At 41.3% G+C, this 13,370-nt stretch overlaps 1 protein-coding gene across 3 annotated transcripts in view; it reads right to left on the bottom strand.

The window, feature by feature from the left end:
* ltbp1 (latent transforming growth factor beta binding protein 1) overlaps positions 1–13,370 on the bottom strand; it is a 125,208-nt gene that overhangs the window by 46,067 nt on the left and 65,771 nt on the right. For 2 of the 3 annotated variants that reach the window (XM_034122360.1, XM_034122368.1), the window contains exons 9-11: positions 10,741–10,800; positions 7,657–7,779; positions 4,801–4,968 (exon numbers count right to left, since the gene is read on the bottom strand). In XM_034122360.1, coding sequence (XP_033978251.1) covers positions 4,801–4,968; positions 7,657–7,779; positions 10,741–10,800 — 351 coding nt within the window. The remainder of the gene's footprint in view (positions 1–4,800; positions 4,969–7,656; positions 7,780–10,740; positions 10,801–13,370) is intronic. The other variant, XM_034122374.1, reaches the window with a different exon arrangement.

Raw genomic sequence — 13,370 nt, 5'->3', positions numbered from 1 at the left:
GCAGCAGGAGCAAACGCTTGCCTCGGGGAGGGAGAAAAAACGCCACAGCGGAGAATAAACAGAAGGGTAACCATGGTAACCATGCACGGGAAGTCTTCTTCGCTGCTTTTGTGGCAGACTACAGCGCCACTTACAGGCCTGGCATATAGCGTCTCCAGCGCTTTCGCGCGGCAATGGCCGGCCGTGGCCCAACCCCACAATAGCCGTAGCGCCACCGTCCTGATGTCAGGACAGTGTTCAAATCTGGATCAGTTTTTATCAGATCCGTTGCAGCCCCTTTTTTAGAGATTTGGGTATGGAGGAAAATAGAGAGGGTTGTGTTTTCTGACACTTGGTGAGTTCCCTGGAATACCGGGGACACATATTCATGTATAAAAGACGCCCCTTTAAAGGGCCCATGTCATGCTTTTCCGGTTATTACCCGTCCCCTTGTGTGTTATGAAGGTTTTTATGCATGTAAACGGTCTGCAGAGTCAAAAACTCTCAAAGTACACCCTGAAGGGAGGAAAACTCTAACACAGAAAAGACCTCCCCAAAACGCCTCGTTGGAGATTTATCATGTTCTTCCTGGGCATCGTGACGTCTGGATACCCAGTAGCCACGCCCAGAGCTATGACGCGATACGGTCATGCGGTACCCGGAACCAAATGGACCAATCCGCGGAGCCGTTACGTTACGTCCGCGTAGCCGTTACGTTAAGCCCCCGCTGATTGGTCCAAATTGAACAATCCACGGACTTCCTCACACACAGGCAGCTCTGCTGATTTCTCCTCCCTGGCTGCAGGCTGATAACAGACAGTTGGGATCGCGGCGAAATTCTCTCTGGAGACCCATTCTCACAACGTTTATCAACCTTTTTCTTACTCAATATCAAGCCACACTTATTGTTTTTATTTCGGCTGTGAGTTTGTGTGTGCTCAGGATGAGTTTGGCTGTGTTTCGCTGTGTATCGCTAAACAAGGAAACCACACCTCCACGGATCTCAGCGCGATTCACAACATCCCGACCAATCAGAGCACACTGTGCTCACAGGGAGGGTGGGGGCTGGAGCTATTGGAGCTCCAACGAGCCGTTAAAGGCAGAGAGTGAAATTCAGTGAATACAAGTAGTTTACAGAGATGCTGTATGAGAAACCAATGTGAGTTTGGAAAATTGCACAATATAAATCTATTCTAGTAGACCTCAACAATGGAATTATGATCAGTGGAAATGGCCATGACATGGGACCTTTAACATTCTAGAATTGTAATTACACATTCTAGTTATATAACTCAATATTCTAAAATGTAAACTTGCTAAAGTAGAATTCCAGAATTGTAACTCAACATTCTAGAATTGTAACTGAACTTTTTTATAACTCTGACTTAAAGGTAGGGTAGGTAAGTTTGAGAAACCGGCTCGAGATCGCTAGAATTTGAAAATACACAACCGGAGAAAATCTGCCACTTCCTTATAGCCCTCCTCTAACACACACGAACGCGCACATGACCAATGAGGGCACGAGATAAGTTTGTGCACAGATGGAAGGCTGACAGGCAGGTAGGCCATCCAGTTATTTAAGCCGGGCCGGCTAAAATGATTGGTCGTGCTTTTTACAGTATTACGGCTTCCACAGATTACATTTTTTTCATGGATTTTTTGTCAAAGCACTTAAGATATTCATTGCTATCGGGATGTTAAGAGCATTCCATGGAATATAATAAAAAGTGTATCTCGAGCCGGTTTCTCAAACTTACCTACCCTACCTTTAAGAAGCTAAACTTGTAAATTACATTTTTAGAATGTACACATTGTAGTTTTATATCTAAACATTGTAGAATGTTACCATAACTTTCTATCATTTTAACCTAACAGTAAGTTAACATTGTACTTCAACGTTCTAGTAATATGATTAAACATTCTTGAATTGTAACTCAACAGTGAAGGCATTACACTTGACATTCTTGTTTTGTAACTTTCCTTTCTTAACCCTTAGATGCACGAGTGACTGGACCCTACACTTTTCCATAAGTGCGTCAAAGAGGACCCGTATTAGAATAATATGTGTTTTTATGCCATTTTTGTCATTTTGGTTAAGAAAAATCACTTGTATAATATTTAGTATTATATTTTGGTTCACACTAGAAATATTTTATATTGAACTTTTCACTATTTATAATTTTAGAAACAAATTTTACATTTTGAAAACAAAACGAAATTCCATAGAAAATTAATGCGGGTCATTTTTGACCCACTTACCTCATTCACACCAACGCAACTCCGGTTCAAGCTCTGTGCTAGAGCTTTTCAGGTTCAGAACCGGTTCTTCGGTTTAGCTCTTTTCACACCGCCCAGAGTCCGACTGGTGCTGCGTCATTGCGTCATCGTTTGCGTCATGACGTAACCGTTTGCGTGCCTGCTTCATAAAGCCAAACCGCGCGGAAACCCCTCACAGCTCACACCGACAACAACAACAATGGCCGATTGTGTTGAAGCGCTACTCGCTTTGGTTTTCTGCAATTGTTGGAGAATTGCTTTGGACCGCGTGCTCCCCTCCAGCTTCCTCTGTACCTCTTCGGAAGACCAGATTCCCAGTAGGTAGATGGTCTCTTCAGTGGACCACTGCTGCTTGTTAAGTTTCTCCATTGTTGTGTACAAACTGGATAAAACGCAAGCTTTTTGTTGTTGTTCAGGAGTTGATCCCGCCCCTGCCCCTGCCCCTGCCCCTGCCCCTGCCCCTGCCCCTGCCCCTGCCCCTGCCCCCCGAAGGTAAGTCAGTTGTTCAATAAACATCCCAATCCCCTATGCTGAAGTTGCAAAACACCATGATCTTATGATCCAATTCTATCAGTTTCACAGTTACACAGGGACGCGGGAAGTCAGTCAGAGTTGGGGGTGCGTTTTTCAGGTTGATATGTGAAGCTCATTAGCTAGCCAACATGTATCTTCTATTAGAAGTGAAGCTACTAGACTAACGTTAGGTCTACTGTAATAGCCTCACTTTTAATATTTTGCAAAACATTAGCTAGCACTAGTGTTTTGCAATTGCTAGCAGCTTATTGGGATTTTATGCTAGATAGACAGGCATTGTTTTGATATAATAAATTAAGCATTATTGTTAGTTAAGCATGTCAGCCTGCAGCCCCACTTATAACTCTGTCTCTCTCTAACTCATTGCAGATGGCTGCACTAAAGAAAAGGGCACAGAGAGGAAACCAGTTGTAAGATGTTTAAAAGTTAATTAAACATAATATATGCTTAAATGCATTTCAAATAAGTTGTGTTGGAGTTTGTGTTATTCTACATTTTGACACCAAGATTTTCTGATTTTACTGCAAATGTATATCGGTTCCAAATATCGGTTATCGGTCTCCTTGATTACTAATAATCGGTATCGGTATCGGCCTTGAAAAAGCCATATCGGTCGATCCTTAATTTGTAGTGCCTGCTGAGAGGTGGTACTCTCCTGGGGGAAAAAAAGTGCCCCAGTTCTGATTGGCTGGGCGAATTGCAAACCACGCCCCGTAAAACTCTGAAATGTTTTGTAGAGCCGCCATTTTATTATCCTTGCATTAGCATTATTAGCATTAGCATTCGCCCAGCGCACAAACGCAGAGACTAACTTATGGCAACACAAAAGAAAACATGGGAGCGGTGGAGATGAGGAGGTGTCGGCGTTCTGGCGATTTACTCGGAAGGCTTCAGTAGAAGCTGCTGGGAGTCCCAGCAGCTTCTACTGAAGCCAGTCCTCAACTCCGGGGACTTCCGGCCGGGGACTTCGGGTGGCAGTATACGCCGTGAAGTTGTTTGCGGCCTGCCAGTAAACCCAAAGCAGAAGAAGAAGAAGTGACGTCAGCGGCTCATTTGCGTAATCTTCCCTCAGGGAACTTATTCCGGTGTGAACGCGATCGGCTCTTAGTTCCATGGGGGTACTAAGTGCTGGGAACTAAGTACGGCAAAGTACTTGGTGTGAACGCGACTATTGAGCCTACTATAGAGTATAGAACCATCACCATTCTATAACGGTACTTTAACATTCTATCAATGAAACTTGATTCTAGATTGTAATTTCACATTCTAGTTACTGTATACAACTTAACATTCTAGGATTCCAATTCAACTTTCTAGAACTAATTTGAAATTCTATAAATTCATTTTGACATTCTAAAAATGAAGAGCGGAGGCAAAATTTGCTGAAGCCAGTCAGGGAAAAGACAAAAACATATTTTGCATAAAGAGAAGTCTGAGTGTCATTCTTTGCTCTTCTCTCAGGAAAAATCTCTGAATCTGATATAGCTATTAAAACATCTGTGCTAACTATTTCAGGATCCACCATTGTTGTTTCTAATGATCATAATACTCTTGCCTCTATGTATCATTGCCCACACCTAAAGCACGCCTGTAGCTGCTGGTAGATCCACACAGGGATGGAGGACACTGAGGAGTCTGGTCACAGGAAGCAATACATAAACTGATAAGATAGATTTTTTTTTACCCACCCCTAGGAATCACCACTTTAACTTAATGAGCCAATAAGGAGCAGTAGCACCCCCCCCCCGGGACAGGACAACTGGAGCCCTCTACTTCATGCTCTGGAAATCTTGTACTCTGTCACTCTGCTTGTGTGGCCTGTTAACTTGCAGGACACCGGCCCACTGGGCAGAGTCACCCGGCCCTACAGTATGTGTCTCAATGACTTACAAACCTTTGCTATTTTGCCAAATGACAAAATGTAATGGTGGTAGGCATTATCTTTCTTCATACTTAATGAAGTGTTCCCATTGAGACAGAATAAATGTCCGATGTTGCAGGGGGCCTTACCTGTTCCTGGAGGGGGGCATTTGTCACAGCGAGGGCCCCAGGCTTTGCCCACACTGCAGCAACAGAGCTGTTTGCTCAGCTGGGTGGACACTGGGTGCAAACACTGCCTCCCTGAGCTGACCAAGCGGAAGCAAGCCCCCTTTTCCTCTGGGATGGCAGGGGTGTTGGCTAAATAGGAGCGCAGGGGGGAATCGGTGCACCAGAGTTTAGAAGAAACATACATGGGAAAGAGAAAGAACAGACAGTAGAGAAATAAAGAAGTTCCCTTCACCAAAGATACTTTTCCAACTGCTATGACAAACATATTTCTAAAACAACACCAGTGCATAGAGAAAAACAAAAATGTCACAGTTAAGAGTCAGGAAGTCTAATTTTGTGATGGCACAAAAAACTATATTCTAAACAATTACAGCCAACAGAACACAGAATCTCATTCAAAGAGCAAACTAAATGTTAACGCTTCATGCACTATCTAGGTCATGCGCTGGCTCAGATGAAGGCATGCAGGAAAGGTTGGCTCAGTTTGTGTCTTCAAAGTCTTATGGTGTAATCAAACATCTTTGCAACATCTTTAATTGGAATACAGGTACTCGGTGAGATGTTGGTGAGTGACCTAGAGTTTGTAAAGTAATAGATAGTATCATGAAGTCTATTCTATATTTTAGGGGGAGCCGCTGAAGGATGAAAGGATAGGTGTGCTGGGGGGTAGTCTGGCTGCAGGAGGAAATGCAGGGGAACAGTGCTGCGTAGCTGAGACAGAAGAGAAAAGCATTGCAATATTCTAGAATGAGGGCATTCAAAACCGCTTTTAGCATTGATTTGATTTTCGTGATGTTGCAGAGAACAGCAGAGCTTGTTTATGTGAGCACCAAAGTTTAAGTTCTGGTCAAAGATAATACCCAGTTTTTTTGTGAAAGGTTTAACATTGGGGGTCAGAGTGTCGATGTAGGATTTTATCTTGAAGACAAACTAATCTGGACCAATGAGAAGGACCTCAGTATTGACTGAATTTGGATGAAGGAGTGATATCCATCTTTTGATAGCAGCCGGGCAGTCATGGATAGTGCTACATTTACCCATGATTATTAGCTTAAGGGACAAGTAAATGTATCGTCAGCATAAAAGGGGTGACAGATGCGGATGAATTGTTTAAGTATAGGGAGAAAGGTATGAGTCCAGGGATTGAACCCTGTGGAATACCGCAGAGTAAAGGGGAAGATGAAGACACAAAACTGTCTATGGCAACCTCAAACTGCTTATTTGATAGAAAGGAGGACAAACAATTGAGAGCAGAGACCGAGAAACCATCCCAATTGGTTGAGATGTTCAACCAAAAGAAACCTGATCACAAGTTTGCAAATTTCAACCAAATATCATGGTGCGTTTAGACACGTTTAGAATGAATGTGTAATGTTATCCGACCAAACGGCTGTTTAATCTTGTGATATTTGCAAAACTTCTTATTGATTTGAAAAAAATCCTTTATCAATTGCTTATAAATGCTTAGAGGGAAACGTGTCTCACATGTACACCCACAGTGACTGAAATAGGACAATAACACTTAGAATGATTAATCAAAAACAACAACGTTTTCAAATAACTCGTGAATATATTGTTGAGGATGGAGAAAATGGATGGATATAACAGCAACAATAAACCTAAATGTGAACCATGACAAAACCCCACCCCCCAAACCTTGTATACTTTATCTCCATTAACAGAAACAAACACACATGAATGCTCCAAAAATGGAAACCTCCAGCACTGGAGTCAGGAAATTAAACAGTCACCTCTACCACTAATGGTAACAACTATTAACCAACACAAAAGTGACATAAGTCAGTGATTTGTAAACAGACATTGCAAACAGAAATTTACAAAAACAAACGCTAGCAACAAGTAATGTTTGCATTTTGGTACAGGCCCCATGTGTGTCTTAATCTCCACCGGACTGTATAGAAGTTGCTCATTATGCCAGATCTTTGCTCAAATGTACATACTACCTGACTCACAAGGGGACTAAAAACTAGATTAATTCTCCATGCAAAAAATGGTTGGTCATTTTCAATTGTAATATATAATTTGTATTAGATACGTTATTATGTAATGGAGGCAGGCTGTTTCACAGTTCAATAATAAATAGTATTGTCCAATATGACAGCGGTGCACTGATACTGTATATACATATACTCTTATTTAGTTGGATGAACTCCTTAACATCGCTATCGGCATCAGACTTTGAAACTCAGGTTGGCTGGGCTCATAGAGGAGGACATTAATAACCGACAGCCCATTTCGATCATGTTCAAGATTGATTACTCTGGCACAAGTGTGTGAGTAGTTTCTTCTTCTAACTGCATCTTCACTTCCCCAGATATCTCTTCCTCTCCCTTCTGCTCCTTATATATATACTTAAAGCCATGAGATTTGTTTGGTTTGACGACATGTTTGCCTTGCAGTTCATGCATGAGGTGGAATCTTTTGATATAGTGAAGACCATGCTTTAATCCATGCACTGTTTTCATATGCACATCATTAAAGGCACAGTTCAGCTTCAGCAGCATTCCTGGCAGCCTTTGCTTTGCCTGTATTTTGAAGCAGGAGGCAGGGGTAAATATTCAAACATATGTTCCACCTGTCTTCTCTCCTTAAGTGATGGTAAATATCAAACCAGTTTCAGAAGGTTTTTGGTTAAACACATCTACAGACCAGCATGCACATATAATGCATTCATTCCTGTCAATATTTCTGCTCAGTTTGACACTCAATGGATGGAGGTTCTGGTTTGGATGTAAATAAATCACATAGTGATGTGAGGAATACATCTTAGACAAAGTTAGATTTTGTATGACTTACATATGCAAGTGGTGAGCGTGGAGTCGGGGACGAAGCCTGGTTTGCATGTGCACCTGTAGCTCCCCACAGCATTCAGACAGTTTCCATTGGGACACACACCCTGCAGCTGGCACTCGTCTACATCTGTGGATCAACAGAACATGTAAAGTCTGATTAATACAGCATAGGAAAGAATTTAGAAATGTGCAATCTTTTTAGTTTCCCATCTTGCAATGTTACTTCTTCACCATCATTTTCTACTTTCTCAAATTATTTTACCAAGATTTACGCAAGAATCAGGCACATATCCTAGGATTGTATTGTCCGTCAGCAACATAATGTTGTTTGTATGTGTAAGCGTGTGAGTGTGTGTGCGCAATGCCAAAAGGATAAACAACTGGTGAAGTACTCAATACAATATATTCTTCTTCTTCTATACACTTAAGAAATAAGGAAATCATTACAAAGAGAGTTGAGTGAGAGAAGAAAACTAACACAAAGACCACCGAGAAGGGATTTTTTTACTGAAGTCAAAGTAAAAAAATTATTATATATATGTGTGATATGCTCAAAGATGTACTGTATGTGTTAAAGGGACAGTGTGTGTAGTGTTGCTGTTGCAGATTGGAACACACTGAGTACTCCTCCGCTCAGCCTTCCCTTTACAAACCGTTGAACCGCAGTACTACCCTTCAGGAGCTTCACCTCACACAGAGGCCATCTTTACCATATCACTATTTTAGAAGCAATGAAAAACAGGTGTATGCTGGCATTACTTCAGTTAACAGGCCGGTCCTGTGCCAAAGGCCCTCTCTAGAGCTGGAGCTTGGTTTCTCCATTCTGAGCAGTGCAACATATCAAACTCAGTGGAAGAGGACCCTCTTACTAAGTGCATTTAAATGGCTCATTCTGAGGTAGCAACAACTTGTATATGTGTAGCTTAAATGAAAACACAGCAATGCATGCATTTGAAAAAAGTAACATTGCTGGAATATGCTTAAAAAGCAAAAAGAAATAACATAAATACGCAGACTGAGATTTAAGATTGTATTTACATGTTTGGTCCGCAAGCATATGGTCATAGTTAGAAGACAAAAAGCAGAACACTAAAAGTAAAAGTGGTTGGAAAATGTCAATAATCAATGTCAATAACGCACGCACGCACGCACGCACGCACGCACGCACGCACGTACTCTCTCCTGCTTCCAGCCACAGAGCTGGCACACACCAGGGATACCATTGCAATGTGCCACCATTACTAGTGGTAGCATTGAATTCAACGCCCACTATTGGTGCTATAAAGAACCACAAATGATTGTGGGAAACGACTTTCCGGATGGAAAAGACCAAAATTGCTTGTTTACAACAGCCATGTGCCCAAATGAACTCTGCAAACAGCTTTTGCCTGCTGTAAACATTCCTCCTATTTATACGTGATGGGGAACTCATTCACAGTCAGTTCTGTTTGAAAAGGCTGGTTCAACTTAAGCTAATGTGAAGCCTCATCATCAAATAAGGATAGTATCTTCTAAATTACATTTGATTTAAAACAACATTTTCTATACAGGGATGTAGTGTTGTCACGATACCAACATTTTGGTTTCGATACCGATACCAAGCCAAGAATTGCGATTCCGATTCTTTTTCGATACTTTTCTTTTATTATTTTCATGATCAATAAAATTGTAGTTTATCTGTTAAGTGTTTTCTTACAACATGGTCTCTTCTTTATACTTGAGTTAATGTGATTTTTTTGATAGTTAACTTTATATTTTATTAACATGTAATAGTACAGTAATATAAATAATTATTGACAAAATGTACATTGCAGATGTTAGCCACATTGGTAAGTTAGCTAAAAAGATAGCCATATTAGACAGTTATCATTGCCATTAATTGCCTCGTCAAACTACCAAAACGTTTGTTTGTCACAAAATAAATTACACTTGTTTGACTTAGATTTGAGGACATGGGCTTGAGCATGATGTAATTATGTTATCTATCACATTCGCTAACCTGTCTGTCTTTCAATTCTTTAAACAGCACTGGATGCAGGTCGGCGAGGTGCTTAGCCAAGTTTGATGTGTTGGCTCCATTGGTTTGCAGGGATCTAAAACATTTCTTACAGACAGGCCTCATGGTGTCCGTAGGCTTGCCCTCACTGTCAGAGATATAGCTCAAATACTTCCAAATTTAGTTTCTGGCGTCTTTTTTGTCAACAAGCCGAGGCGCAGCGGCAGTTGCACTCCCACTTGCAGCCATGCTTCTCGTTTTCTCACATGCTCTGGCAGCTAGTGCGTGCATGAGAGAGGGGAGGCACTTAGAGCGTGCTTGAGAGGGGAGGGACTGCAGGCACGGCTGCAGTGCAGGGAGTGGAAGCAGAGCGCTGAACACACACGGCTCTTATTAAAACAGCGCTTTCTCACCGGAGTACTTTTCCCCGTCATTCTTAAAGTACCGATACTAATGAAACGGAGGAATCGTAACGTTTTTAACGGCAGGGTATCGCGGTACCTTTCAAGTATCGGTACACCGTGCAACACTACAGGGATGTCTGATATAGAATATAGCTCTTACAACTGAAAATATCTAGACATTTCCATGGATCAATCTAATCTCATTTAATCAAAGGACTTATATTTATATATAAGTATGTGCTCTTTTTTTAGAGCTCCTTTTTGGTGCTTTCTTTCTTTCTAGGAGAGTTGGTGTCATGAGCTGTTTCTGGTCTTATTAACTCTCCTGTCATTTCAGATCCTGCCCCCCTCCAGTCTCTTGCCATCAGCTCGCCCCCTCCCCTGCTACTCATTCCCTCATTAGCCCCACAGTATACTGTATATATCACTTCACTCTCACTTGTTCCCTGCCAGATTGTCTTGTTTGTACTACCAAGCCAAGTTGTAAGTGTGCATTCATCAAACAGAAGTGACTGTGATTGATTTATTATAAGGTGTGTGTTCTGCCAAGCTCTCCAGTGTCTTGTTGGCAATTAACCTATTTACTGGTATGTGCTCTGCCCATTTTTGACCCTGTGCCCACTTTATTCTGCCTCCTTATAGGATGTGTCTGCCTGATTGATAAGAAACCTGAAAGAAAAGCTCTTACCTTGGCAATGGGAGCTGTTGATTCTCCTGTAACCGTGAGGACAATCTATCAGAGGAATAGCTGAGGAGAGGAACACAGAAACAAGAGGAAGCAACATGTCAGTCACTGCATTCAGACATTTAATGAACTGTTTCAATACATCTGGGTGTCATCTGCATAGATATGATAACTTAGGTCGTTGTTTTTCATAATTTGGGCCAGTGGTAGCATATAGATATTAAAAAGCAGAGGTCCTAAGATGGAGCCTTGAGGAACCCCGCATGTCATATTTGTCAACGCTGATGTGTAGTTGCCTATAGAGACAAAGTGTTTTCTGTCCTTTAAGTAGGAATCAAACCGACTGTTGCCGAAAGTCCCACCCAGTTTTCTAGTCGGTCTACAGTAGCAATATGTTGTGGTCAACAGTGTCAAACGCAGCACTGAGATCTAATAATACTAACACTGAAGTTCTGCCACTGTCTGTGTTTAAGTGGATGTCATTGAAGACCTTTACAAGAGCAGTCTCAGTGCTGTGGTTTGGACGAAAGTCTGACTGGAACACATCAAAACCATCATTTAAAAGCATGAAATGACTCAGCTGTTGAAAAACAACTTTTTCAATAATTTTGCCTAAAAATGGGAGGTTCGATATTGGCCTGTAATTGTTCATTACTGATGCGTCTATTATGCTTTTTTAAGAGTGGTTTAATTACTGCAGTTTTCAGGGCCTGTGGAAATACACCCCAGTGGAGAGACTTGTTTACTATATGAAGTAGATCTGAGGCCATGCAATGAAAAACAGTTTTGAAAAAAAATCCTGTTGGAATAATATCGAGGCTGCAGGAGGATTTCAGGCAGTGATGAATAAAGAGTAATGAGATATATGGTACACTAAACGCCTGCTACTAGTACCCAGACATAGCAAATGCATTGTTTGATGTGATGTGTAAACCATTGATTAAGGTTTAAACGTAAAATATATTACGTAAAACATACAAGGATTGACTAAAACCAGAAATGGGTGATGAAGATACATTGTGACATGTTTATTATGGTAAGAAAGTAGTCTATATTGGTTTTCGAAACACAGTGTAAATCTGTTGAACTATGATTGCTCTTTATCTAGGATCCGGAGATGGATTGCTTCTGCCTCCACCCACACAGCTTGGGATTCGCGGCACTTTCCTCACTTCAGTAATGTTGTCGCTAGGGAAACATCACTTTCCCTCTGGTGATTATATCCTGTTTTATCAGAGGCGTACCACAGGGAGTCAGGCAGGAGCTGAAAGCTGCTCTGACATCAGCAGCTCCCAGCAGAGCACAGACTGAGAAGTCAAATTAATCTGCAGGTTACAGGCTGGGCACTGCTATACAAAGGCACCAGTGGGGACGTGGTACCCAAATACCTGAAAGCAGATTGATATTTTGCTCAACAGGAAACAACAAGGCGATGTTTGTTAGACCAATAAAGCCAATTTATTTACCAGCTACCAGTGTCTCCATGGTACAATGGACTGTTTCACACGTCACTGTCCAGTGGAAAGAAACTCCTTCCATTCCTCAGGAGAACAGAGGGAAGGACAAATACCTGGCTCTGCGGTGACTCCCACTGAAATGTGTGATTAGTGCGGCTGAAATCCTCTCATGGTGTGAGGCATGTGAGAGCTGGTATGAGTGATTAACAGGGTTTGCCATATTATAAATGCACATTATGACAAAGTGTGAACTTGCCGTGAACCTAAACATATCTGAGCTGAGAGAATGTTGTATTGTATTGTTTATGTCAGGAATTTACATCACAAAAAGCGTACAGACCCCCAAAACATAATCTCTGTCCCTCTCTGTGTGTCAGTATAACTGCTGGATTATTAGTGTAAATCGCTACTAATATACAACCTGAGGGAGAGCCTGTATTACACCTGGATGTTTAAAGTTTGAAAAAAGAGAGGATAGGAAGGGAGAAAATATGCATGATTGAGTGGCATTATAGGAAATGTACTGATGTCCCCATCTGATAAAGTACTGGAGTACCCGAGATTTCATTAGATAAGGTTTATGTTTTGTTATAGCAAAAAGCTTCAACTGCTGTTTCTATGGAGACAAGGCCAGTGAGAAGCTTCAAGTGTTATGGCCGTACCAAATTCAAAAACATTTCTCAATGCAACCATAAGGTCCGGATGAAGAAATCATCTAAAACAGACCAAGAATCTCTTCCAATCATGAGTTGTGTTAACTTTTCTCCTCATTACTTCCTCCGTTGAATTTGAACTTATGTTTTTCTGCATTGATGATTCAGTAGTGTCTTACAGTTTCATGTCCATCAAAGCCTTTAAGTGCTCAAGCCAGTAAAAGCATGGTACATTTACTTCTGAAAACCATGAAAGCCCAAAATAACTCCATAAGTCCATATAAGGACATCATGACATTAACATATGGCAATACTTTTGAAGGCAAAGCAATGTCTCTATTTTGGTTCATAAACAGTTTTATTAGCCTCTCCTCAGTTGAAAAAGAAGGACTGTACTCAAGCTCTTACATTTCAGCTAATACAGCAGCAACGTGTCTTTTACATTAAATTGACATTTATATTCAAAAAGAGGGACCCGTAAAGGTGTATGAGTGAATAGCCATCTACTCATCACTTCAGGCAT

This window comes from Trematomus bernacchii, unplaced genomic scaffold (genome assembly GCF_902827165.1).
Source record: "Trematomus bernacchii unplaced genomic scaffold, fTreBer1.1, whole genome shotgun sequence".
NCBI lineage: Eukaryota > Metazoa > Chordata > Actinopteri > Perciformes > Nototheniidae > Trematomus > Trematomus bernacchii.
This window is presented reverse-complemented; position numbering and strand designations above follow the sequence as displayed.